General features: G+C 42.2%; 1 protein-coding gene across 1 annotated transcript in view; it reads left to right on the top strand.

The window, feature by feature from the left end:
• The window catches only part of celsr2 (cadherin, EGF LAG seven-pass G-type receptor 2), a 58,238-nt gene extending 32,832 nt beyond the window's left edge, over positions 1–25,406 (top strand). Inside the window, 33 exon segments of the mRNA XM_018681365.1 lie at positions 2,243–2,330; positions 2,332–2,359; positions 2,455–2,543; positions 7,732–7,889; positions 8,326–8,489; positions 8,776–8,901; positions 11,250–11,419; positions 12,158–12,337; positions 12,418–12,531; positions 12,657–12,813; positions 13,163–13,304; positions 13,390–13,510; positions 14,500–14,683; positions 14,836–14,937; positions 15,073–15,167; positions 15,796–16,005; positions 16,258–16,335; positions 16,337–16,442; positions 16,704–17,022; positions 17,766–17,933; positions 18,038–18,161; positions 18,254–18,454; positions 18,572–18,746; positions 19,224–19,336; positions 19,582–19,664; positions 20,533–20,659; positions 20,750–20,860; positions 21,153–21,283; positions 21,365–21,450; positions 21,535–21,699; positions 21,998–22,210; positions 22,441–22,663; positions 24,098–25,406. Of these exon segments, the coding sequence (XP_018536881.1) occupies positions 2,243–2,330; positions 2,332–2,359; positions 2,455–2,543; positions 7,732–7,889; positions 8,326–8,489; positions 8,776–8,901; positions 11,250–11,419; positions 12,158–12,337; positions 12,418–12,531; positions 12,657–12,813; positions 13,163–13,304; positions 13,390–13,510; positions 14,500–14,683; positions 14,836–14,937; positions 15,073–15,167; positions 15,796–16,005; positions 16,258–16,335; positions 16,337–16,442; positions 16,704–17,022; positions 17,766–17,933; positions 18,038–18,161; positions 18,254–18,454; positions 18,572–18,746; positions 19,224–19,336; positions 19,582–19,664; positions 20,533–20,659; positions 20,750–20,860; positions 21,153–21,283; positions 21,365–21,450; positions 21,535–21,699; positions 21,998–22,210; positions 22,441–22,663; positions 24,098–24,119 (4,573 nt within the window). The 3' untranslated portion in view covers positions 24,120–25,406.
• Positions 25,407–27,690: the final 2,284 nt, after the last annotated feature.

Here is a 27,690-nt window from a genome sequence, read left to right as displayed (position 1 = left end):
CCCACTGCACACATCTTATGTATTGCAGCATGTTAGCATAGCGTGACATGGTTCCCTACATAAGGGCAGACTGGTTGTTATTTTTACTGATGGGTGCCTAATGTGGCACACAGTGATGCCCATTGAGTCAGTGTTTAGTTCTGGCTGATTACCCTCATAGTTCAGAGGGCTCAGGAGATGCAGGGGGGCAATGTGGGGCAGCCTTTTAAATCGATACGTCAAAGACTAGGAAGCTCACTGAAGAGAAATAGACTCCGGATCATAATTCCAGTTGGCGTTTTGTTTTTTTAACTGGATGTATAGTAGCTGTCTGACTCTGTCTCTGTTGGTTACAGTGTTATCAGCTGGAGCATCAGCATCCTCTTTCCTCTGAGGTCGTGATTATCGTTTTCCTCAGTAAGCAGGTCAGCGGTACCGTGCCCTCTGGCTCCTCTGCAGCTCAAGAATACTGCACGAACAGCATTGTGTACAGTATAGCCTCAAGCCCTGAAGACTGAAAGAGGCGGGGGAGAGAGCGGCTGCTCATGTTGTCTGAGAGCATGTATAGATATTCTTCCTCTAGAAAAAAAAAGACTGCCTTGATGGTAGAGAGAAGGAAGTCACACTAACTTTGTGGTTTTCAGTGTTTTAAAACACAACTAATCTGGGAAAATAAATCTGCATGTTAATGGAGTAAATGACCAGAAGGTATAGATACATGCCTCACAGCTGGCAGATGTGCACAGGAGACTCATTGTTGGGCCCCCTGTGGGCTGGATAATGAATAAATCCAGTAGTTAGGACTAGATTTTTTTATTTAACACACTTTCACGTATCTCAGTGACCCATTTCCACAGGATCAGATTTACGACCACAGACCACAGCTGACAGGTATGGCGTGATATTTTTAAACCGTGTGCTCCACCACATACTTTGATCCCAGTTAGAGAGCGAGGCGCTTGTCATCAGTCTGGTTCCAGAGTTTGAACTATGCATGTGCAGATATATTGAAAATGTGCATTAATATGCGAAGATCATGCGACACGACAGCCCTGGGGGCACTCTGGTTTCACCATCGAGATGCAAACAGAAATCTGAGACTGAGGCTGTGGTTACAGCACTGGCAGCTGTCTGTGTTCTCCACCATGAGAAAATAAATTTTGTAGCTGTCGTCACCATTACTCTGAACTGTCTTTCCCCGTGCACTTCTTCCTTACTTGCGGTAATGCGTCCCCCCCACCCTGATGCTTTGACATTGCCCTAGTTTTCCATCTTTGTGTTGTAGTGTGTCCTTAAATGTGGCTTTGTGATATCTATTCATGGCACGCAGATTCTGTATTCCTTGACTGCGTCTGGGATGCAAATATAACTCTTTTTTTAATCTAACTTGACCTCATGCTCACGATTAACCTCATTATCTGTTCAGTGATCTTTGCAAAACCTCAGCATTGTTCAGTCTTGAGCTCATCTTCACGATAGTAAATTACACGTCACACTGCATCACTGTGTGAGGAGAAAACAAGGTGAATGTGAGGGGATAGTGTGGATATTTTTAAATAGGCCAAATCAGACCACTGCCCTCTTTTCTTTTCTCTTGTTTTTTCTCCGTTAACATGGAGCACAGGCATGGCTGACAGCATATGCTTTTACAGTACATGTTAGTACTCATGGTGTTTATTTCCTTACATTTAAAGAAGGGTGTTACTGTAATTTTTTTATTAGTGGCAACAAATCCTGTGCAAGTCATAAGACCTTTTGTTACTGCTCAAGACTTGTATGTATATATACATGTATATAAAAAACCTGGATACAATTAGGTACTTAAATTTGTAAAAAGCCTCTTTTATTTGCTAAAACATCTGGACACTAGTTTGCAGCAAACATTACTCAAACAGGAGACTAATTTCTTGTGTGGTTTAATACACATTTGATGCTCTAGCGAGTGTTTGCAGCAGCAAGATGATGAATAAAGTAGAGTGTCCATGTTTAGTGAAATGAAGGAACATGTCAGCCAGTGTATCGGTCACTTATTTATTTGTTTTTAGTAGTTTTTGGGAAACAGTGGAGCTCAATGGCACAATAAGGAATACAGAGGGACCATATTTTTGTAGGAGCAGTCAATTAGCTTTATTGCATTTCTGGAAAAATGTAGAATATCACCATACTTATTTGAAGTATAGGGTGAACAAAGACAAAAAATACATCCACAAAATAGTGATGAGTTTAAAATGTGAACAAAAATGTAACCCCTTTTTTTTTCCAGATTTGCCACCAAAGAGCCTAACGGCTTGTTACTCTACAACGGCCGCTTCAACGAGAAACACGACTTCATCGCCATGGAAATCATCAACTGAGCAGATTCAGCTCACCTTCTCTGCAGGTACAGCAGTTATTAGCTCATTCATTCTTAAATTATTTTGTTTCAGCCTCATACTGAGTGCTGCGCAGTCATTCACCTCTTTCTGCGTTTCACAGGTGAGACTAAGACCACAGTTTCCCCTCACATCCCTGGAGGTGTCAGCGATGGCCTGTGGCACGTGGTGGAGGTTCACTACTACAACAAGGTATGACAATGAAAATTAATCAACAGAAAAACTTTTCCTTAAACACAGTGAATTTGCAGATTTGCCTGGTTCATGATTAGATTTTAAGATCTTAGTTTTCATTTGTTCATTTCTCAAGAACATCCAAAGTGTTGTCTGCTTGTTAAACATCTGCATTTTAAACAAAAACAAAAAAACAAAAACTATTCCTATAAACAAATGTGAGCATGGTGAGCCCTCACTTTATTAGGATTTGGTTTTAGCTTCAGTTCATTTCCTGCCTTTTATCTGTCTGCTGCTGCTCTCCTCTTCAGGTGTGGCAGCTCAGTGCCAGACAGAGTTATTTAAGATATTCAGAGTGAAATCAGGTCACAGGTTTGATCCACTGCAGGTGACAGACTGTAGTTTTCATGTGGAGAAGTCTGCAGTGATGACTGGCAGCTGACGTACGTTCTCATAGGTCTTTAGGACGTCCATAGAGGACTAACTGTAGTGGGTGTAAACCCGAGCGCAGACAGGAAACCCCGAGCTGTGTAAGTTTGTTGTTCTGCCTCTTCAGTGCTGCTGCTCTGTCAGACTGAAGAATCGCTGCTGACAGGCTGATGATCTGGAAGAGAGCTAACGCTCCAACAAGACACTGACGGAGGGAGAGACACAGACAAGAGAGTGAAGGGAGGGGCGCAAAGGGGGGGTTAATGAATGAAAGCCAGAGAGTGGGAATCCACTGTTTTTCCAGACATGCTCAGATAAGACTAAATATGTTCTGACTAATACATTTCTCCATAAGAACATCGCAACAACTCGCCCACTGGAGGAATGTATGGAGCTGTTGTCTCTGCTCTCTCAGTGCTTTTCCCACCCAGGACCAATGCACAGCATGTCACATTTTAGTCTATTGAGGAAGTCACTTTGCATCATAAAGATGTTGCCAGGCAACACCCCCGCTGCACACATTTTCTCTTCAGTGTATGACAACATGGCCATGTCAGATTTCAGCCAGCAGAAGTGATGAAGGGGGAGAGACTTGTCGACTTTTGGGTAAAAACGAGTTGGCTCTTTGCCAACAAGACATTATAGTCTCATTAATCACTTTTGAACCAAACCCCAAAATCTAATGATGCTTTGATGCTTTTGTTGTTTCACTGACCTGGAAGTTTTACCATCTGTAAGTGTGCTGCATCTTTGAAGAAGTCATTAACCTGGTAATGTGAGGTTTGCATATCGGTGCATCTGCAGTATCTGTTTTTTTGGCCACTTGTGAGCAGCAGAAACCAGCTGTGAACGTAACATTGACATAGCCTCACCTTTTAAGTTGACAAATAGTTGTTATTTACACATCCAGCAGACATGGAGCAGGGCTGTTTTTCTTCTGCTACTTGTGTTTGAGGGAATTAAACTCTCTGTCTTCGGTCTCTACCAACTCTTGTCAGGCTGTTTAGCTGCTCAATGTTCCAGTCTCTAACTGAGTGTTTGGTGCTGATCAGCCAGTGTACAGAGGCCAAGTGAACCAGAACAGTAAAGTTACAGCTTACTTATGAGCAAAACTTGTATAGCTGATACGTGATAGTTCAGGGTTTATCTTTATGAGTGACCTCTTTCCCACTCTCACATTGTCATAAGAATATTGATATATTATTGTATATTTTTAAAGTGAAATCAGTGTATTTGTTACAAGTGTCCAGGTCCAGCTGCAGTCTCGCTGCTCCAGCTGAACTAATCCTCCTCATGTTCCACATCCTGTAAGTTGCTGATGTAGAAACATGGCTCCTCCCACTAGAGGTATCCCACGGTTGGCTCACTCTGACCCATCCCTGTCCGCCGGGGGTGGGGCAGGGTGAGGCGGGGAGGGGGCATTTTAGATTGAAATGTGGCTTTCAGGATGGTGGGGGACTGTGGAGAATGGCAATGACCGCTGCCTTTGTGTTTGGCTCTGCTTCCTTTGGGACCACGGGCAGTGAATGATGCGGCCCCGGGGAAGGTGCCCCTCTCTCTCTGTTCTCCAGCGACGATAGAAAAGTGGAGCAGGAGAGGAGCGAAAGGAGGGTAAAGAAAAGCCCAGAGAAGTATTGACTCGGGCTTTGAACGGGGACGCTGCGCTTCAGGGCCGACCCCTCTTGTTGCTATGGTATTTCCAGTCAATCTTAGACCCCATATTTGTGTTGCCTTCTGCCATGATCCTCCTGCGCAACCCCTGTCGCCCTCTGTGACAGGGAACTCATATTCCCATAATCCCCTGTAACAGCGGCTGAGAGCGCTGTTTAATGTGGTCCTGAGCAAATATGTGTGTTCCAATCAGTTCTGACAGGACAGGGTTTTGTGCAGCAGAGTGACGTCCTGACAGACAGTCATTATTGGAGAGTCAACAGCCGTGACTGATGACAGCAGAGGTCAGTGAAAGGAGCGTCCAATCTGGAGCGCTGCCTGTTTCAGAGCTTTCACAGAAAACCGTGGAAAAGAGCATGTCGGATGATTTCACCTTTGGCAATTTCACACGCCGTGTTTGCTTGTTTCATCATCAACAAATTTGTAACAAATTGGCCGCAAGGAGCATCGACTGAAAAGTAAAGACCACCTTCAGTCTCTGTTTCCGTCCATTTAACATTTCAGAGCTGAACAGAGAGGAGTTTCACAGTCAAGAATAATCGTTGGGACTTCCTGTGGGAACGGTGCTCGACAACAGGGCCTGTTGTTGAAATGGTAGAACATTCAAAATACCTGTGCACAGCCGGAGACTGTCACCGAGCTTCTCGGAAAAATAATGATCATGTTTTCAAGAAGCAAACACAACAGCTGGATCTTCTTAGATGACTGAACAGCTTTCAAGTGAATCAGTCGATCTTGGAAATATGACTGAGAGAGTTTTGGTCTGGTGGTTTGGTCACATGAGCTAGAGAAGAATGAGCTGGCATGGCCATTAAACTGATCATAATAATAACACCACAAACATCTGAGACTGTTTTCATCCTGTATTTTCCTTGTCTGAACTCATGGAGACGTTATAAGACACCACTAAAAAATGTTTAGTGGTTTATGCTTTAAGTATTTTAGCTGTAATTTTAGCTATGCTAGCAGCGTAGCTCTATAACCTGATTCAGTCGATCCACCACTTTTGTCTGAAATATTTCGAAAACTAACAGAAGGATCGACATGAAGCTTGATACAGACGTTCATGGTGTCCTGAGGATGAATCCTAATAACTTTGCGCACCCTGACTTCTCCTCTAGTGCCACCAGCTGGTCAAAGTTTTCAGAATATTTGGTGCAGACATTCATTTTCTTGTTCCCAAGAGAATCTGTAACTTTCTCCTCTCCTGTGAAATGTCACAGTAACTATTAGATAGACTGCCTTTAAGTCTAATGAATAAAGCTGCCCTCTATTCGTCTTCTACTCTGTCACATCACAGCGAGAGCTGACGTTTCTGTTTCACAAAGAGTGATGACGTGTTCCAGGTGAGGTGTTGTTGTGTGAGGATGGAGTAACTCAGCCAGATGGTTTAGGGTTAATGTTGGTCTCATCTCATTTATAACACTGTGATCACAAGACACAAATTGAGCGCAGGAATGTAACTAACTGCAGCCTCTTAGTGACAGACTCCTATTATTAGAGGCTCACAGAGATTTAATCTAATCTACTCAATGAGAGAATCATGTGAGAGAAATTCAATTGTGGCAGTGCTTTAGGCCAAAATTATATTTGTCATTTCCATATCGCTTGCTGTAGCGTGTTTTGTCTTAATAAACCTACCATGATAGAGCTGCTAAAGCTGTTTCACCAGCCAGTGAAATCTACAGTATATCTGTAGCTGGGTGTCTTTTCTGCAGGCTTTTAAATTAAGGGATCAGACAGCAAAGACAAAGGCAGTCAAAACAGCAGAGCGATCAGGAAATTATAATTCCTGAGGCTTATGAAGACAGTGGTGAGGGATCTATTTTAGAGATCTAAATAGCCAGAAGATAAGAACAGAAATCTTATGTGTGTTTTCAGTCCATCAGCAATCAGCCGGCTCTTCATATCATCTCTGCACATGAGATGAGCTAATTCCTGCTAAATCCTGTCGGGCCAGCTGACAGCTCAGCAGCCCGTCCTCGCCTGCAGGCGGCCCGGTCGCTCAGCTGTGCACGATGGCGGTCGTTTGCTCTCTCTGCTCTCAGCTTGTGACACCAGCTTGAACCTACACTTAGGGTTAATATGAGCTCTGCGTGACCTCAGCCACACTGGCCAGTTTGAAAAAAGGTCGCAACCTTTTATTGACAGGATCATCATTCTCTCCCCCGCAGACCCCTCCTCCTTTTGTTGCTCCCCCTCCTATTGATTTCTCAGACAATGAAGAAGATCCTTTGTCGACAGGGAAGATGTCCTGCAGAGAGCAAACCCTTCTCCTGTGTGTGTGTGCATCAATCTGTGTGTGTTCGCTCACCAGCCGCTGCCTTTAGCTCTGACTGTTATGATGTGAATTATTAAAATACGCAACAACAGCGAGCTGCAGCTGAACAGGGTTTGAACCCGAGTGTGATGCTGAATATTACTTATTTAGTGGTTGTTTTCTGGTTTAAAAGCTCCAGTTTTTAATCAGCCACATTAAGATTTGTACAGATTAACAGTGACTGAGATTCCCACAAATGTGTGCACTTCTTTATGGATTAATCCTTTTTTAAATGCTGCAGAATAATGAGGTATTTTCATAACAACCCCTCTCACAGTGCTATTTATAAATACAAAGTGACCAAAATACTCCAGCATTTTAAAAATAGAAGCATGACACTACGGTTTCTGATTTTCCTGTCAAATCTCTCTTGAATGAATATGATGCTATAAGGCATAAAGCAGCAATGACTTTCTTTTATCTGTCCATCTAAATCAAGCTGTTTTTTCTTGTTTCCACTGAGCTATAATGAGCTGTGTGCGTATGTATGGAAACTACTTAAAATAAAACTTTATTATTATTCTCTGATTAATTCTCAAAACAAAACAAAAACATAGATTTTGCTGTTAAATCCTCAGTTGGATGGAAAGAAGAAGAAATAACTAAGGAGCTACAAACATTAGAAAGTTCTCCAGATTCTCAAGTGTACACTAAAACTTAAAGTGCGTACATGAAGGCATCATGTGTCCTTAATCCTCGCTGTTTTGACCAAAGTCTCCCCAGAAACATAAGGAATGCGCTCCAGAATTCATCTTGTTATTCATGAGTTTGTCTCTCTCTCCACAGCCAATCTTAAACCAGGCCGGCCTGCCGCAGGGCCCCTCAGATCAGAAGGTGGTCGTGGTGACGGTGGACAACTGTGACACCTCTGTGGCCCTGAGGTTCGGTCACATGATTGGAAACTACACCTGCTCTGCTCAAGGCAGCCAGTCAGGATCCAAAAAGTAAGCAGTACAATCAGCAGACGTATGAGTTCCTTCATTAAGAAATGGAAGATAAATCTAATTTCTGGAGGAGGAATTCTATAAATAACCTTTCCTCGTTGCTTTACTGATTCCCTCGTTACTTCTGTATTGACTCCAGTAATTTAATTGATTACTTTCTTTGCCTTCAGCTCATTAAATGAAAGAGTAAACTTGTTTTGAGATGAAGTTCCACATCTCCAGGGTGTTAGCTGAGCTTTGCTTTTTTCTTTTATTGGGATGTTTATCCTTTTTCTGTTTTCATCTCTTGGGGGAAGGATAACACAGCAAAACTATCTCTGTGATGAATTTTTCATGCGTTTTTTTTCCTCCCCCCACATTAGTGTTGATGGTGTGTTTTGGTTGAGGCAGGACAAACCTCAGGGTGTGTTAATGTTAACGGGCTCTGTGTCGTCAGATCTCTGGACTTGACCGGGCCCCTGCTCCTCGGAGGAGTCCCTAAACTTCCAGAAGATTTTCCAGTTCGCAACCGGCAGTTTGTGGGCTGCATGAAGAACCTGCGTATCGACAACCAGCACATTGACATGGCCAGCTTCATTGCTAACAATGGCACGCTGCCAGGTATGTGACATTCTGACCTGCCCCTGAAGATCATCCTCTAGCTTTATCTCTTACTCCTGTGAAGGTTTTGCAGTCAAACAGTGTTTACTGTTAGACCAGCCAAGCGAGAGAAGTTTGAATAACAAGGAGTATAATGAGCACAGTGGGGAAGTAGAGTCAGTGGGAAGTGATCATTGTGCCTGCTATGAATAGTTTATTACCCTCTGACTCTTCACTACCTTGATGAAATAATGAGGCAGGATAGATCAAACACTGAGATCAACCTCTTATTTTCTTGCCCTCCCAGGATGCTCTGCCAAAAGACATTTCTGCAACAACAACCCGTGTCTGAACGGAGGAACCTGCGTGAACCTGTGGGGCTCCTTCAGCTGCGACTGCCCGCTCGGATTTGGAGGACAAAACTGTGAAAGAGGTGAACGAGTTTGAATGAGTAAAGAAGTGCTGGGCGTCGGGGTGGGAGCACCCGCATATGAAACAAGAGCTGACACTGATTTTGTCTGCAGCTTTGGCCCAAGACTTTTCCTCCATCTTTGTGACCTGGGAGTGAACTTGCCGTTGAGCATGAAGCCAGCATCTGTCAGGGTGAAATAAGCAGGGTGGAGACAGTAGTAGAAATGGGCGCATTTACATTTAAAAATCAACTGTCTGCAGTGCAGCTCCTGGCGCTTGTCAAATCAGTGATAGCAGCTTTCTGGGAACACCTGTCGTAATTTTAGACAAGCACAGTCAGAAAAAGCCTGGTGATTACACCACGGTAGTTTTAACGCCTGATTTCTGACAGAAGCAGGATCAGTTTTGAGAAGTAATCAGCTTGATGTTGAATTGTCTCTGCTTTGGAATATGCTGAACTAGTTTAAGACTAATTGCTTTACAACTCCTTGAAGATATAGAGTGGGTAGCTTATGTTTCTGTCCTCGTGTTCTCCAGTGTCTGTTTTTGTTCCACCTGATCCGCTGCAGCTGTTTTCTGTGCTGATTTATGGTTTACAGCAATTTGAGAAGAGAGACAGGAAGGGAAATGAGCTGTTTAAACAACTGTAGCACAAAAAAAACACACCTTTGTTTTTAGCTTGAAGTGGAGTGAGAGAAAGAAAAGATTTATTGGAGCGAGTGTTCATGCAGATCAGGTATAAAATGGTGGATTAGAGGTTGCAGTGAAAGGGAGTGGAGATGGATATTCAGATAAGAACAGGTGTGCTGCACAGAGCATGTATGTCTAAGGAAAAGTGGGATAGGAACATCGAAGTGGGACAGAGAGGCATAATGCAGTGTGATCACGTTACTGATCTCCAAAGGTGATTTAATGAGCTTTGATGACTTGAATATATTATCACCAACAACAGTCTTAGGAAATCAGTGTCAACGTTAGAGGTGCCTTTTGAAAATGCAGTTGTTTATGCACATACATACGTATATTCATGAGAACGGTGGCTTGTCTGGCCTGACAGTCACACACCGACAGGAGGTTATTAGGAGAGATAAAATTACTAAAATGGTTTATTTTGGTTTTATTCAGTCACAAACAACTGACACATAAACATACCTGTCAAAATATTCACCAAAAAAGAAGAAAAACAAAACACACAAATTTAATCTGACACGAACATCCAGAAACAAAAACTATAAAACCAAGTGAAGTAAAACAAACTATAAATAGCATATAACACATAAAATAAGGTGCCATGCAAAAATTGAGGCATGACACAGGATTAAAAACACTAACTTATTTACATACTGGTTTTAAATTTCAAACATTTTGACTGACTGCACCACCAGTTCCTCTCTTTGCCTCCCACTCTTCTCTCCAGTCAGCAGCCACGGTGAATCAGGTTTATTTACCATCACTAATCGATTGTTTCAATCTGGGTGATTGAGGTGTTTTTCTTCACTTTGCACAGAGACAGCGTAAAGAGAGGGAAGCTGTGGCACATCAGGCAGAGCGTCCTTTTGTGTCACTTTGTTGATGTGTGAAGAAGCCAGAACGTGTCTGTCAGTGCATGAGTGAACAAACACCACGACTTCCTTCTGATTCATGAACTAAAACTACATTTAAGATGTTGTGACACTGAAATTTCACTGTTGCACTAAAAGATTTAGAGCAGTCATTTGGGGCTTTAAACATCAGGTACATTTTTAACACAAAGAAAAATTCAGTCAACAACAAAAAAATCTTAAAATTATGTCTAGTTCATCTCCCTCGTTGAAAAATCCAGAATTTATGAAAATCTTTCAGTTTCAAATGTTTAACTATTGGACTGAAATACCATTCTCAGTGTATGTGCACTAAAGGTTTCAAGTTTCTGCATCACACTTGTAGAAAGTTGCATTTTGTGCCACGATTGGCTCCCAGACTAGTTTAAATCCTGCTCTTACGTTCACATCTTAAGTCTAAATCTGACTTAAGATGGTGAGCATGACAAGAAACTTTCCCACCTTCAGCAGGTGAATGAAAAAACAGCCTTCTATTGTCAAACTCTGCACATATGTTGCTCTGCACAGTGAAGCTCCAACATCACAGTCGATGAACATAAAGATGAAAATCCGATTGCCCAGAATTAAACACTTTAAATGTTTTTAAAAAGCTGTTGTTCGGTGCAGGTGTTGGTCTTTAAATCCAGTCGGACTACACCTGATTTGATTTCAGACACAAAGCATCTTCATGAGTGATCGGAGAACACAGTGGACCTGCTGGGTGACAGTAATGATTCACTGTCTCAGGTCACCTACTGTGAAACACTCTCATTTATTTTTTTTGCTGTAGTTATGGCCAGCCCGCAGCGTTTCCTGGGTAACAGCCTGCTGCAGTGGAACAACCTGGCGGCGGCGGCGGCCTCTGTCCCCTGGCACGTCGAGCTGATGTTCCGCACACGTCAGGCCAGCGCCACACTGCTGCACATCTCATCTGGTCAGCAGCACAACCTCACACTACAGGTGAGCAACACACACACACCAAAAAAACACACAAACACACTTTGTGGCTACACTCTGGTCGCCTACTGCTTGAGGCCAAGTTGCATCATAACATTATTCTGCTCCATGGACAGTTTTACAGTCATGTTGCAATACACAGTAATGTCAATGTATCTTCGAGGGAATAAGAATAAATTACCATCAGGACACAGGAAATAAATACAAAGGATTTTAAGGTTATTTTTCTTTATGGTCACTTGAAAGAGCAATATTCAATATTCAAATAAACTCACTAAAAGTGAAAACATGTTTCTTGATGGGTGTGAGGTCCAGTGAGAGCATGACAATGTTCCTCACCTGAAGTTCCACAAAGATAGAACAAAGTAAGAATAAGGCTCCACCTGTTGGCCACCCAAGTCACAGCATGTCACTGAGACAAACGATGCCAAACGATCAGATGGTCATTGTAACAATCTGAAGCTTTGACATTATCAGCCCTGCGCTCGGCTACTTTGTGAGCTTGCTTGATTTGACGCCTCTTAAATGTCACACAATCTATTTCCAGCTGATGTGAAGCAGTTCAAGGTTTGACTTCTGAGTGTGGAGCTGTTTCTATTCATCATGTGATGCAGTGCTGATTTCTTGGTGGTCTTTTTTTTCTCTTCCTTTTTTTCCCCTCTGTGCTGCCCTCCTCTGTTATTGAACATCGGTTCAATCTCCCTCCTGCTGTTTCTCGGCGCTCTCCCTCTCCCGCTGTAGCTGCGTGGGGGCAGTGTGTTGATGGGGCTGCACAGAGGCGAAGACTCAACTCTCTCCCGCATGGAGGAGGTGCTGGTGAACGACGGAGACTGGCATCATTTGCAGCTGGATATCAGCACTTTGGGAGGAGCAACGAGCCACCACAAAGCCGTGTTATCTTTGGACCATGGATTCTACCTGGTCAGTCTGATACTAAACCACTATGAGTTAAATTCCTCTGTTGCTGCAGTCTTAAAATCATGTGTCATATACCTTTTCAGGCCAGTATGGAGGTGGATGGGAAGCTGCGGGACTCCAAGCTGAAGACTGTGAGCGTCGGTGGTGTGGCGAGGCCTGATGGGAAAATTCAGCATGGCTTCCGTGGCTGCATACAGGTTTGTCTCTTTGGTAGACCCCGTTCATATCTACCTTTGTGATTATGTCTAAAATTAGATCATATCCAAACTATTTCAGTGAGCAGCCCACCTAGTGAGCATGTGTTTTATTTGTTTTCCTGCAGGGTCTGCGTGTTGGCGGAGCTCTGAGCCTGTCTCAGGCCAGGAAGATGAATGTGGAGCCGGGCTGCAGTGTGCCCGACCCCTGCAGCTCCAACCCCTGTCCTATCAACAGCTACTGCAGTGACGACTGGGACAGCTACTCCTGCACCTGCCTCAATGGTCAGTCAACGCACGCATTCAAAAGCCAATAACAATGATCGTTATGTGTCGTATCCCATCTCCTGAATAATTTTTTTTGTAAATTGTAAATTATTTTATAAAACTATTTTGTAAACATTTTTCGAATTCTATGTAAAAATGTATATTCACACCAACAAATCTGTTTTAAATTAGTTCACATTAACATGACTTGCGTTTTTCCCATAAACATAACAGTTTACAGTTTTTGCTTGTGTGTCACAGTTGCCCTTTTACACATACTCCTTTCCTCTTATCCTTGTTTACCGGCACTACTCATGTTGTGACAGCACAGTGACTCATTTTCCTTTGTTTCACTTTTTCTGTACAGGCTACTACGGCACCAACTGCACTGACGTTTGCTCACTGAACCCCTGTGAACACGAGTCGACCTGTACCAGGAAGCTGAGCTCCTCTCGTGGTTACACCTGTGACTGTCCCAGCAACTACTTCGGCCACTACTGCGAGAAAAAGTACATTTTTCCATGTTTATATTAAACTGTGTGTGTGTTGATAGTTGTAGTTCCTGAACTAAACAGATGATGTGTATCCCTTCAGGACTGACTTGCCATGTCCGAGAGGTTGGTGGGGTCATAAGACCTGTGGTCCCTGTAACTGTCAGACAGATAAGGGCTTTGACTCTGACTGCAACAAGACCAGCGGAGAGTGTCGCTGTAAGGTGAGTCTGCTGATCTGCAGCCCTGAGTCATCACTGTGTAACAATCAAAGGAATGTGAAGGTGCATGAGGTTTGAGCTGGACATTTAGAGCTGTGTCTCCATTACATACAACATAATAATGTACAGCAGGTATTATATTCTAACAGAATATTACACAATATGTGCAACAACAGATGTTTTTGATAGGATTTAAACTACCAACACTGTTTCAAATTTCTTTTTATTGACTTTTAAAGAGAGCATAGACATAACAGAAAATGGACACCAACTGGAGACAAACACCTTTTAAATATGACAGAAAAGAACAATAAAATGGTGGCAATCACTAAAACAGAACACAATGGAGGTAAGGATTAAACTGAAAGTGTTTATTAAATATATTTACACAGTCTGGTTTCAAGAAGTCAGTGATTTTCTCTGACACATAAACATCAGTCCAGATCAGTCCATTCATCAGGTATTTTAGCCAATAAGTGTGGGAAATAGAAGACATATTGATTTATGACTTAATCAATACATTTAGGAATCAATGTGCCAGAATTCCCAACATTGATTTTCCCACAGTTCTATAATACACAAATCATGTCCTCTCAGGAGGATCTCTTTTAATTAAATAATTTAAAGGAGGCCGTACCTGCTGCATTTAATTTGTAAATTTAAACAGCACATTTAGAAGTCAAGCACATTTAGTCTGCGTACAGATTTTCTGGAGTAAAGTGAATATTGTTGCTTTGTCTGTGTGAACACACTCAATACCTGCTTAAAGTCAGTATGTAAAATGGCGCTGAGACGCAGCACAAGAAAACGTAGGTGGGAATATAATTGAGAAACTGGTCCTTGAGCTGCCAGATGGTTTTGAACCGGCAGCTGCAGCTTGTCAGAGCTGTCAGGTAGAAATATGTGCAGATGTATGAAAATGAAAAGGAATGAAAAATGGATGTTAAAAAAAATCGTTAATCAGCGCTCCGTGTCTCCACTCACGTTCCCAGGACAACCACTACCGACCCGACGGCAGCGACACCTGCCTGCTGTGTGACTGCTACCCGGTCGGCTCTTTCTCCAGAGCATGCGACCGAGAGAGTGGCCAGTGCCAGTGTAAACCTGGCGTGATTGGACGCCAGTGTGACCGCTGTGACAACCCCTTTGCTGAGGTTTCTCCCAATGGCTGTGAAGGTCAGAATACATCAGATTACTGTCACGTTACTGAAATGCTGAATTTATAATCCTTTTTTCTTTAGAGCCACAAATATATTAAAATAAGTTTCTATTTTTATCCTCATCATCTCCCGCTGTCTCTCTCCTCTCCTTCCTGCTTCCTCTCTCAGTAATCTATGACAGCTGCCCTCAGGCCATCGAGGCTGGGATCTGGTGGCCCAGGACTAAGTTCGGTCTCCCTGCAGCGGTTCCCTGTCCCAAGGGAACGCTCGGTATGATGGTTTCTCAGCAGCTCATCAAATTACCATATAATAATGGCAATATATGAAACTTGCCTCAAGCCCTCTCTCGGCTGCAGTCTATTCCTCACCTCTCATGTGATAACTCCTTCTCTTCCTCCTTCCCAGGCACGGCGATCCGACACTGTGATGAGCACAAGGGCTGGCTGCCTCCCAATCTCTTCAACTGCACCTCCGTTACCTTCAGCAAGCTGAAAGCCCTGGTGTGTAGCTCCCCTCTCTGTTGGTTTTAAATGTAATTTCCACAATAACGTCCTCATTCAGGAGGGTGGAGGGTGCGGAGTACTGAGTCAGCATGCCAAGATATTCTCAGTAACAATTATGACTTTCTGATGTTTAGCAGGTTAAATGTACCACGGTTCATCATCTTAGAGCTGCCGTGCTAATATTGCAAATTAGAAAAGTACAGCTGAGGCTGATGGGAATATTACTATAGTTTTGCAGATATTTAATCAGAATTTAAAGGAAATTTGACCCAAAGTTATTATGATTCATCCTGAGAGGACCATGAATGTCTGAACTAGATGTCATGGCAATTCAATCTAAACTTGTTGAGACACTTCACTTAAAACCTTATGGTGGCGCTAGAGGAATAGTCAAAGGATCACCAAAAATCATTGCTGAAGGATTCATTGTGACCATGACTGTCTATAGATGTAAAAAATTGTCAATCAATTGTAGTGGTAGCACTAGAGATCATCAGTCAATAGGCCTCATTTTCTGGGAACCATGATTATTTCATGCATCCAATACTTTGATATTCCAGACACTGTCATCCCTAAAGTGTCCACAGGTTACTTGATGGTTGTGTTTTTCCTTCTCTTCCTCCAGTCTGAGAAATTTTCTCGAAATGCATCTCTCCTGGACTCTGGAAATGTTCAGCAGACAGCCGCCATGTTGGCCAACGCCACCTTGCACACAGAGAAATACTACGGCAGCGATGTGAAAGTGGCTTATCGGCTCACGCAGAGTCTGCTGCAGCATGAGAGCAGCCAGCAGGGCTTCAACCTCACCGCCACACAGGACGTCCACTTCAATGAGGTGAACGGCCACATGCTGTCTGACACTCGCTCACACAGAGAGTAGGATTCGTAGCACAGCATGAAGCAAAATAAAAACAATAGATTGTTGTAATTCTTGCAGTAAACAAAATGAGTGTATAAACAGAAGGGCTGTCTTGGCTGGTGGGACATCACAGCCTTTCACACTGTATCTGCAGGGAATACATCACACTTCATTTCACTCTCCACTGTGACATCCTGTCACACTGAACTCTCACTGCTTTTCTGACAGAATCTGGTCCGTGTGGGCAGCGCCATCCTGTCTCCAGACACTCAGCCACACTGGGAGCTGATCCAGCACTCGGAGGGCAGGCACGGCAGCGTTGCTGCGCCACTATGAAGAATATGCAAACACACTGGCACAGAACATGAGGAAGACCTACCTCAGCCCCTTCACCATCGTCACACCACACATCGGTGAGCGTTATACCAGGGAACAGAAGATATGCCGGCTTAAATTTACAGTTTAGTGTTTAGAAGTTTCTCAGCTGTTAACACACAATTCAGCAAGACAACATCTCACAGTAAATCATCTAAGAACAGAAAACAGTATTCCCAAAATCTGTGTCAGTCCTTGCCAAAGGTCATTGTGAGATACTGCTTCGCATCACGTTTTCTTCACTCTAGTGCTCTAGTGTTCTAAATCAGTTTTTTTTTTTGTATTTCTGTTCTCCTCAGTCATCTCTGTGGACCGTCTGAAAAAGATGAATTTTGCCGGAGCCAAACTCCCAAGGTACCAGTCCCTGAGGGGCCCCCGTCCCGTGGACCTGGAGACCGCTGTCACGCTGCCTGATTCTGTCTTCCAACCACCCATGGACACCAAGGGCCACAGACACCTGGATGTGTTCCCAGAGTCCTCGCTGAGAAACCGCTCAGCCAACAGGAAGAAGCGGCACCCTGACGACAGCCAGCAGGACGCCATCGCCAGCGTGATCATCTTCCACAGCCTGGCCTCGCTGTTACCAGAGAGCTACGATCCTGACAAGAGAAGTCTGCGGTGAGAGATGACAAACAAACCTCTATTTTAATCCTTTAATTAATTTATTTGTTAGACAGCTGATAGAATAATTACATGGTTTATGTCTCAACCTCTCAGCCATCAGGTTGTCTCAAACATTTTAATTTAAAGCACACAATTTCCTTCACAATCCACCACAACGTCCAAATGAAGACACTTATGTATTGTCCAGAAAAATCAGTGCATGTTCACTTTGATCACATTAAATCCATTTTTTTTAACCAGTCTAGTTTTGTTGGTAGAGCTTTTGTTTTATGTGATATTTTACATTAATTATCTTGAGAAGCTGAAATTTACACGGTTGACATTTCATGGCTGTTCTCAACTTCAGTGTAAACTTTATAAAATAGTGCACAAGATTTCTGATATATCTAACTTGCTTTGTGTCTAAGAGTTACAGAATTAAACATGTCATTACTTCTTTTTGTGTAATGTTTGGTAAAAACTGCAGCACACAACTGTTTTAGGAAATTACTGAGACTTTTTAATATATGAAGTTATGTGACCAGATGATTGTGACCAGTTTTCCCTGATTTACATCTTTAGTGGGAACAAATGTGGTTGGAGCTGAGTGCGACAGACTGAGCAAGGAAGTCTGGAAATTATTGGAAAACTGACTAATACATTGCTGGTTTCAGTCTTTTAATGGGCTCTGTTGACAGAAAACACCCTTTCAAACTCTGCAGTCTATAACTTTATCATTTTGTTTATATTTGCTTCAGTGTCCCAAAGCGTCCGGTCATCAACACACCGGTGGTGAGTATCACTGTGCACGACAACGACGAGCTGCTGCAGCACACGCTGGACAAACCCATCACTGTGCAGTTCCGCCTGGTCACCACTGAGGAGCGCTCCAAACCCATCTGTGTTTTCTGGAACCACAGTATACTGTGAGTACAACAACACACACACGAAGAGTTGGTGATGAAATGAGAAATAGGTTGAAGTTGTGTAACCCTCACACTGGTCCTCTGGTCTTTGTGTATCTTGTCAGTGCTGGTAACGGCGGCTGGTCAGCGAAAGGCTGCGAGGTGGTTTTCAGAAACAGCACCCACATCAGCTGTCAGTGTTATCACATGACCAGCTTTGCTGTGCTCATGGACATCTCCAGGAGAGAAGTGAGTGATAAAAAACCTTTTATTTCCACCTGATCCACCAGTATCATCATGTTACTCAACGATTTTTTTCTTTATTGTGACATTTGTGTCAGAACGGAGAGATCCTGCCAATCAAAATCCTGACGTGGAGCACAGTGGGCGTGACGCTGGGCTTCCTCCTCCTCACCACCATCTTCCTACTCTGTCTGAGAGCCATGCAGTGCAACAAGACGAGTATAATCAACAACGGAGCCACAGCGCTCTTCTTCTCTGAGCTCATCTTCATCCTGGGCATCAACCAGGCCGACAACCTGGTAATCAATCAGTTTCCATCTTTACTAACATACTCTACTACAGTATAAACTACACACTATAATGTTCCCTTCCATATCTCAGTGTTTTAATCCTCCCTCCTCACCTTCTCCCTGCAGTTTTTGTGCACAGTCATTGCCATCCTGCTGCACTTCTTCTACCTCTGCACTTTCTCCTGGCTCTTCCTGGAAGGGCTGCACGTCTACCGCATGATCAGCGAAGTGCGAGACATCAACTATGGACCCATGAGATTTTACTATCTAATTGGCTGGGGAGTGCCTGCCTTCATCACAGGTCTGAAACCTCATTTTTTCAGAGCACAGTGCAGGGCAAAAGCTTCAGAAAGTCCATTAAATTGTATCTTAAATCTGTAAACGCAGCCGGTTTCAACTTTAACTCAGATACTCAGAGACCTCTTAATTAGGTACAATGCAATCAAATACAGCTCCTCCTGTCAGTCTAAATTTGTTATGCCTGCGTTCAGTTTTGTTGCAGTTTGTTGTTCAGTTTGTGCAGTAGTAGGGTTTAATGTCGTTTTATTTTTGAAATGAGCTGTTTTACACCACCTGACTACTTCAGATGAACCTCCTCAGGTTAGACAAATGTTTCAACAGAAGCTAAAAATGAATCAAGGAATCTAACATGCCTTACACATGAAGTAATTGAAACAGTTGTTTATTTGTACATGTCAGAAATACTGGAAACATGACTAACAAACTGGTACATGAAGAGTTTGGTGCTACAGTCTTGTCTTTCTGTGTTTGTCTCCAGGTTTGGCTGTGGGACTGGACCCTGAAGGCTATGGGAACCCAGACTTCTGTTGGCTCTCCATGTATGACACTCTGATCTGGAGCTTTGCTGGACCCATCGCCATGGTGGTATCGGTGAGTCCCGGCAGATCACTGTGGTCCACACGTGGAAACTTATTTAGTCTTTCCCAGCACTGCAGTCCATGTAACATGTTGACTCATGATGATCTCATCAGAGTGGCAGCAAATATGTTGTTACAGTGAACACGCCCGTCACTGTTCAGCTTGATTAACGTCAGCATAATATTCAAATTCACTCACCTGAAAAATAACTCCTGTCGTGTTGTTTGTAGTGATGCAGTTTGATATTTTGTCCACAGATGAACATCTTCCTGTACATCCTGTCATCCAGAGCCTCCTGCTCCCTGAGACACCACAGCATTGAGAAGAAAGAGTCTCGTGTGTGAGTGTCCCAACATTTTAATCAAACTGACGTCTGTTGGCATGCTGCCTGCTGTAGAGAGAGTCAAAGTTACTTTGCTGCTGTTCAGGCAGAGAAATTTGTCCATGCTCAGTTTGTCCATATTTAACAAAGAGTTTGCTGCTAATTTAATTAATCAGTTAATTTATTTATTATTTCATTACAACATGTTCAGATGTTTGTAGAAATTATAAAAAATTCCCAGACTGTAACAGCCAACTTCCTGATCAAACCAGATCAACAAGAATTTAGAGGAGGTCAGTGATGGAATTCCCATCAGCGTTTAATGACGAGGACATCCCAACAAACGTTTCCTGTCATCAATAAAAATGGAAGTGACAGGCAGTTGATTTTGATTCTATAAACAACAGACAAAATTTAAACAGAACATAAGAAAAAGAGTACATACAATGCAGTAAGTAGCAGATGAAATTTAGTGTTGAGTATTTAAATACGTGTTAACAGTGCTGTCCCACAATGCATTGCACAGCAGGAGAGGAGAAGCTGTTTTCAGTTGTAGATGTTGTGACAGAGTGTAACAAGTTTAAAGTTGCCTGTTTTTATGTTCAAGTTCGTTTCACACCAACATGTAAAAGCATTTGCTACTCCGACTAGTTTTACCCTGTTGATGTGTCCTCAGGTTCATGATCACAGCTCTTCATGGCACAAACAACGTGCTGCTCTGTTTCACTGATTTTACTGAACTCCTGATGTTGGTTTTGGTGCATTCTCTTATCATCATCTCTTATCGACTCGTGTCTTCGGTTCAACGAATGCATAGAAATCATGCTGACAGCTCCTCGCTAACCTCCTTCTTTGTGCTTTCTCTCATGTGATTCGTACACTGCAGCTCAGGCCTGAAGACCGCAGGTGGCGTCCTCCTATTGGTTTCCGTCACATGTTTCCTGGCGCTCCTGTCCGTCAACAGCGACATGATCATCTTCCACTACCTGTTTGCTGGGTTCAACTGTGTGCAGGTGAGCCCTCTGATTCCCCCTGAAACCATCTGAAGGGATGATCCTGTCTTTTGTCCTGACCACCCTCTCTCTTCTGCTCTCCAACCCCAGGGTCCCTTTGTTTTCTTCTTCCGCGTCGTCTTCAACAAGGAAGCAAGGAATGCCATGAAGTACTGCTGCAGCCGCAAGCGCCCGGATCATATGATCAAATCTAAGGCCTCTGTGAGTTCCACACTCAGATAAGATACTCCATTCAGTCTGACACCTCTGGGACGTAGAGCTCAGCTTTGGTCACATGTCAGGAGCTTTCCTAAAAACACTGATAACTCATGCGATAGAGGAATCACACACACTACATCTGTAGTGATCTCAGACCAAGCTTATCTCTAAAGCATCACAATCAGTGTGTCTTTTATCAGCAGCTCAAACAACCACAACCAGAAACAATATATAGCCTGTTAATCATGTATAGGAGTTGTTAAAGACTTTCCTGTCCTCATCTCTGTATTTTCAGGGCTACAAATGCAACACAAACTACATGGACGGGAGGTTGTACCACCTTCCCTTCGGAGACTCCAGCGTGTCTCTGAATGGCACTATGCAGAGCGGCAAGAGCCAGCAGAGTTATGTCCCATTTGTTCTCCGGTGAGGAAGAGATAAGTAGAATTTAAATGGATATGCTGCAGTACAGGAGCAGCTGTGAACTGACTTCTTGTTTCTTTCCAGGGATGATGGGTTAAGTAACAGTCAGGCGCACATCGCGTTGAACGACCACTCTTCACTCTTCCACGAAACTAAAGAGCATTTGGACGGTACGTTTCTTGTTCTCCAGCTCTGATTCACTTCGCCTGCATCAAAAGGTGTCACTGGACTGACTGCTTACTCTCTCTGCGCAGATCACGACAGCGACTCAGACAGTGACCTGTCTCTAGAGGATGACCAGAGTGGTTCCTACGCCTCCACGCACTCCTCTGACAGCGAGGATGAGGAGGGTCCCCTCCCCCCAGAGGAATGCTGGGAAAACCTAGCATCCAATGTGGCCAAGAGACCTCAACTACATGGTACAGACACTCATCTGAAGCTGGCCCCTTTTTAAGCCTCTCATTTATTAATTATATTTAAGTATACTGTTGTTTCTACCCCAGACCTGTGACTCAGAAAACAGGCAAACAACTGTAATTTCTGGCTCTGGCGTTCTAGCTTTTTAACCCCACATATATTCATTAACACACTAGTGGACAATTAATGCATCTCGAGCATCTTGAACAGGTTAATCCTGACATTATTAGCACACAGTACATCATAGCAAGTACAGTAGCATTAAACTCCATTCATCCATTTGTTTTGTTTGTTTTCCAGACAACAGTCTGAATAAGATGTACTGGCCTGGAGATCACACAGCAGTGAACGACAGCGAGCTCGCAGGAGCAGACAGACTGAAGACAGAGACTCTATCCAACCTTGAGCCAGGCCTCAGCCGTGACACCCGGACATTATCAGACGACCGGACGCCGGACACCATGACAGTGCTCCTGCCCAGTCTGCCCAACCTCAACGCTCACCCTCACAAAGGTGAAGTTCAGCCGAACACACACACAGTCTCACACCTTTACCATGAGCATATTGTTGGGAAAATATGCTCCAATACTTTTCAAAAATATACATAAATCAAATCTTTATCTTGTTGTGGAACTACACAACTAAATTTATCCCACCATGTTATTTGATTTTAAATATGATATTCCAATTATTTCCCTGTCTATTGCTGTGTTTCATCACATCTTGTTTTTAATCCAATGTAGGGATCCTAAAGAAAAAGCAGCTTTCTCCCATCGTAGAGAGGAACGGCTTCAATCGCATCCACAATGAACTGTGTGAAAATGCCCCAGGCACAGCGTCCCCGCACGGATCCTCCTCTAGTGACAGTCGAGCCGGCCCAGCTAAACCCAGCCTACCGGATCACCTGAATGGTGTCGCCATGAGCATCAAGGCGGGGACGGTGGACGGAGACTCATCAGGATCAGAGTGAGTATAAACACTAGCTAAGACACAAAGATACAAATACATATTAGATATTAATAAGAGAAAAAAAATTGATGAACCATCCAAATGTTGTTTTGTGCAGAACTGAACTCACTGTCAGTGTAAACATGTTCAGTGTCGATGTTACTGTTCAGTGTTTCGTTCAACTGTCTGTGTCAAACTACAGTTTGTGCTGCCGTCCTCAGTGAGTGTTGTTTTCATTGCTTGTAGTCTGTCTCATTTCCGCCTAATTATTTTAAATGTTATTGTTAAGCCAAATGAAGACAGCACCCATCCTGCTATGACCCACAATGTAAAAGCTGATGTGGAGAGATCCAAAAAAAGTTTTAACAACTGTATGAATCTAAATGTTCTGAGAGAGAAACTGAATGTGCAGGTTTGACAGCAGCTCTTCTATCCACCCTCACTGATGGAACAGTTTTATATTTTTAAAGTCTCTTTACCTTATACTCACTGCTCATGTAGCATGTAGACATTTTTAAGTCATTATAGTGGACAGCTTGATATATTTCTTTAAAAGTAATTAATCATGGAAAAATCCACAGTCCTAGTTCAGCGTAAACATGATGACAAAGCAAAAATAGCAGATTTATTGCAAGCATGAATAACAATATACTGTATCTTTAAGTAGACTGAGTACTGTTTGAACTTCTTCAAGTCAAAAAATTACTTTTTGGATACCTTACTTCGAGAAATCTAAACATCTTTTAGGCTGCAATCAAAGATTTTTTATTATCAATTAATCATTTGTCTACAGAACACATGAAAAATGGCAATTAGAAATTCACGTAGCCCAGTAAGGCAAGTAAAGTATTCCAATTGATATTTTTATTTAAAGCAGAAGCAGCTGTTTAAGAACTTTGCTTATATAAAAGCCTAAAATTAAATCTTAGCCACTCTCTGTACTTTTGCATGTGAGCGGTGAGTTTAAGGTAGAGACATAGTCCGTGGACAGGAGGAACAGATTGTCTGCCTCTAGTCTGTCGGCTTCAGACATTAACATGTTAATTCTCTTAAAAGCAAATCTCAAATCCACTTTTAAACACTCGTTTCTTGAAATACAGCAGAAAAAACAAATAAATTGTAGTTTACTAATCAATCTTCTTTGCCCCTTTTCTCTTTCCAAAAATCATAGATTTTTATTCTTTAATTTTATCCCATGAAGCTCTGATCCTCATTCAAAAACAATCAGGATCACTGTCTTCAGATTGGTGCATCATTTTAGCATCTGTCACCACTCACAGCCAGAGTGTGTGTGTCTGTGTGTTTGTCTGTATGGAAGCATGTCATTTCCTCATGTTTATTTTTTCATTTTGTGTTCTTTCTTGGTTTGTGCGTCTTTCATCTGCATTTGTCCTGAACTCACCCTCCTCCTCCTCCTCCTCCCTCCATGCACCATCCCTGTTTTCCCGGCAGCCACTGCAACACCTCCATGTGACCGCGTTGACGGAGGGGTGTGTCTTTGCAGGTCATAGAGCCTCCTTCTTCAACACTGACTGCAAACAGGGAGCACCGGACTTCCACCCCTAAAAAAAAAAAAAAAAAAAAAAACGATGTGGAAAAAGAAGGAATTTGCCCCTTGTCATCATGATCCTCTGAAGAAGAGTGTGTGTGTGTAGCGTGTGTGTGTTCATACATGTGTGCCAAACCTCAGGAGTCACTGCACTGGCCCAGGCTCACGCACACTGATACGAGTTTCATTCTCCCTTTAAAGAAATCATTTTGTTTACATACTTGAAGCAATGCACTTTTTTTAATTTACTGCCCAAATTTGTTGGCAGTTTACTTTTTTATTTTGTAGTGGATTTTTTTTGTTCCAGGATATATATTTTGTTTTGAAGACTGTGGAACAATAAAGAGGTCATGTTTTTTTGGGGTGGGTCATTTAGTTGTAGACTTGCAAACATTCAGGGACATTCCTTTTTCATGCATAGCTACTTTGTCTTTCTGGTTTGCCTGTTTATGCTACTGTTGGAGCTGTTCGTGTTTGTGCCAGTCTGAGGTTCGAGGAGTTCAGACTCAGGTTATTGAGTTAATTTACATGTCCAAGAGGCACAGGATGATCGAGACGCAGAGGAATCGCTGTTTTCTGCCTGTTCATGGATGCTCCACATAAGCTAGTTCTCACTAATGAAGGATGTTACCAGGGGCACAGCTGGAGAAATTGCTCAGCCTTCGAGGGGATAAACCTGCATGTATAGAATTAAAAAGGACTCAAAGGACTTTTGATACATCTTTTTGTTTGTTTTTGTAAATCACTGAGAGCACATTTTTTATGGACTTTTAAAGCGCTCTCATTTTTCATCATTTTATCTGAGCGACGAACGCATTCATTCGAGTTCTGTGACTAAAACAGCTGTATTTTATAGATTAGCTACGGAGCTTCTGTCTTTTGTAAAATAATGAAACACATGCAGATTTGTGCTGTAATACTATTTGAGCTGTAATCCATTTTTACTGTACAGAGTGGCCTGTAAATGAATCAAGAACATATCTTTAAATGTAAGTAAATATGTAAAATCCCTTCACACATTCAGACTTTGTTTTTGTTTTTAGGAATTACTGTGATGTTTTTGGATGCCATTTTTACCAACCATATGAATTTAATGTATACATTTCATGCCATAAGAATCAACACTACCAGGTCAATCACTGATATATCCCAACAGAGGATTGTCTTTTACTCTGCTACTCCTGTTTTTACTGATTAAACTGTTTTCTACCATTTTCTCATCTTACCTCAAATTTTTATCAGTGCCAAGTCAAATACCTTTTTCAAGTTTTCAAAAATGTTTGTCTTTTTTCCTGAATTAAGTATTTTGCATTAGAGCTGTTTGCAGATATTGAGGCGCTACTGTGCATTGGAATAATCTGATATTTGCTATAAATGGGACCAGATTACAAACTTAGAAATCACTGGCTCTTCATTTCAACACAAATCAATTTCAATTTAATTTGAAATGACATTTTGAATCACACTTACTTTTGCTGAAAGAGGGAGCTAATGCCTGCAGCCTGTTAGCTTAGCCTAGCACAAAGACTGGAAATGGGAAATTGTCTTACCAGCACCTCCAAAAGTTTGTCAGTTAACATATTTTATCTTGTTTGTTGAATCTGTACAAAATAAAAAGGTGACAGTTTTACAAGAGATGATGGGCACTAGAAAGAATCATACTAGGATTTAGTGGGAGTTGTTTTGTTAATTTCAAGTCAATTCAACTTAAAATTTGTAGTCTTTATTTTCAGGCTGCTTCAGAACTTAAACATGACTTGTTCTAACTTAAGGTCTTGATCTGACTGCTGAAGGTCACTCAGGTTGTTAAATTTACACAACATACAAAATTTAATCAAGATACAATTTGGTGCTGTTAGAAGAACCAATTGTGTTTTTTGACCTTTTAACCTAAAAACTGAAGACAGGCCTTTCACTGATATTTTTAAGCTGAAACAAGAAGAGGAATAAGGCCAGAAATAGTCTGAACCCATTTAACTCGGATTGGATCTCCATCAATTTGTGGGAGAAAAAAAAGGGTCTCTTGAGCAGTTAAATGCTCTACTATTTTCACCAGCTAATGTCTAACTGTGACTATCTGTTTGGTGCTGAGCAGGGCTTTCTGAGTGAGAATTTTTGGTGAGAACAGAAAAGTTGTGGTCCAGACAAACAAATGATGAGCTGAAACTTTGCTGAATGTAACTACAGTCAGGTGATAATTCACTGTGTTCCTTAGTGGTGCATTTTACATAAAAATAGTCACCTGATCTACTGTTGATGTAAAAATACTTTTTATAACAGCACTTAAGATTTTAAAAAAGTTTAAACTTTAGCCCTCAGTCTTTAAATTCTGAAACACACAATGAAACAAAATAGATGTAAGAGAAATAAAATGAAGCTGATGTTTGTGCAAGTTACCTTGTTCAATTATATCTCTATGCTCAAAGCTGATTCAGCGAACATGCTACACACCCCAGGACCAATGATCCAACGCACAGGAATGCCAGCCAGAGCCTGGAAGTCATCAGCTGAAATAAGACAAAACAGAATAGTATTTATCTTGCAATATAACTCAGCTGCATTGGTTTAACAAAGTGAGTATGTGAGGACTTTATAACCCACGTATACCTGTAAGGCCAATCTGACTCTGCTGTGTCTCCTCTCCACAGTCACTCTGCTGCTGATAGTACAGAGGTCACCAGTACCTCTGACTGTCTCTGTAGGTCTAGCAGAGAGGTGGTTTCCCTCAGAGTCCAGCCAAAACACATTAGGCTCTGGGTACCAGCCTTTAGTATCACACTAAAATTACACCGCAGGAACAGAACCTGGTGATGACAGAGCACCTCCTCTCTCTCCTATCCTACTTGTTAAAATCAGCCACTTGATGTATAACTCCGAAGACAGTAAGAAAATATCTACATACATAATCAGGGCTCCACTGTCTTTCATGATCAATTACAACCAATAGGACTAATATGTCAGACAGCCCAGACCAACCTAAAGTCTTATGTAAAACTTTTGATGGGTATTTAGCACTAGGGGACCTTAGGGACTAATTATAGGTTGTTTAGCCATTGTAGCAATGACTAGGTCTAGCTATCTTTGAGAAAAAAAGAATATTACTTCATATCTCAACAGGCTCAGCCAGTGGTCTTTGTCAACATTTAAGCTGCTACTGTATGTCAACTTTTTCACAGTATGCAGAGTTTCCTACAAGATAAATAAGGGAAGTGCAAGACAAATAGAGTCAAAATAATTACATCATAAATAAAATTTATTTTTGTGGTAAATTATAGAATTATTTTGTGCACTATCAACCTTCCCATTAAAACATTCATCGGTCATTTGAGCTGCTCACCTATCAGGGATCTATTTAACAAACAACTGCTGAACATAATATTTCATCCATGAAGTGGATGTTGTCAGCATGATGATGGAAAAATTAATCAGGCAAACCAACTGACTTAGGAAATAAACAATGATTTTACTTGATATCCAAAACAGGAGTATATATGCA

This window comes from Lates calcarifer, linkage group LG12 (genome assembly GCF_001640805.2).
Source record: "Lates calcarifer isolate ASB-BC8 linkage group LG12, TLL_Latcal_v3, whole genome shotgun sequence".
Taxonomy (NCBI): Eukaryota; Metazoa; Chordata; class Actinopteri; family Centropomidae; genus Lates; species Lates calcarifer.
The sequence above is the reverse complement of the archived record's forward strand: the minus strand, read 5'-3'. Positions and strand labels throughout refer to the sequence as shown.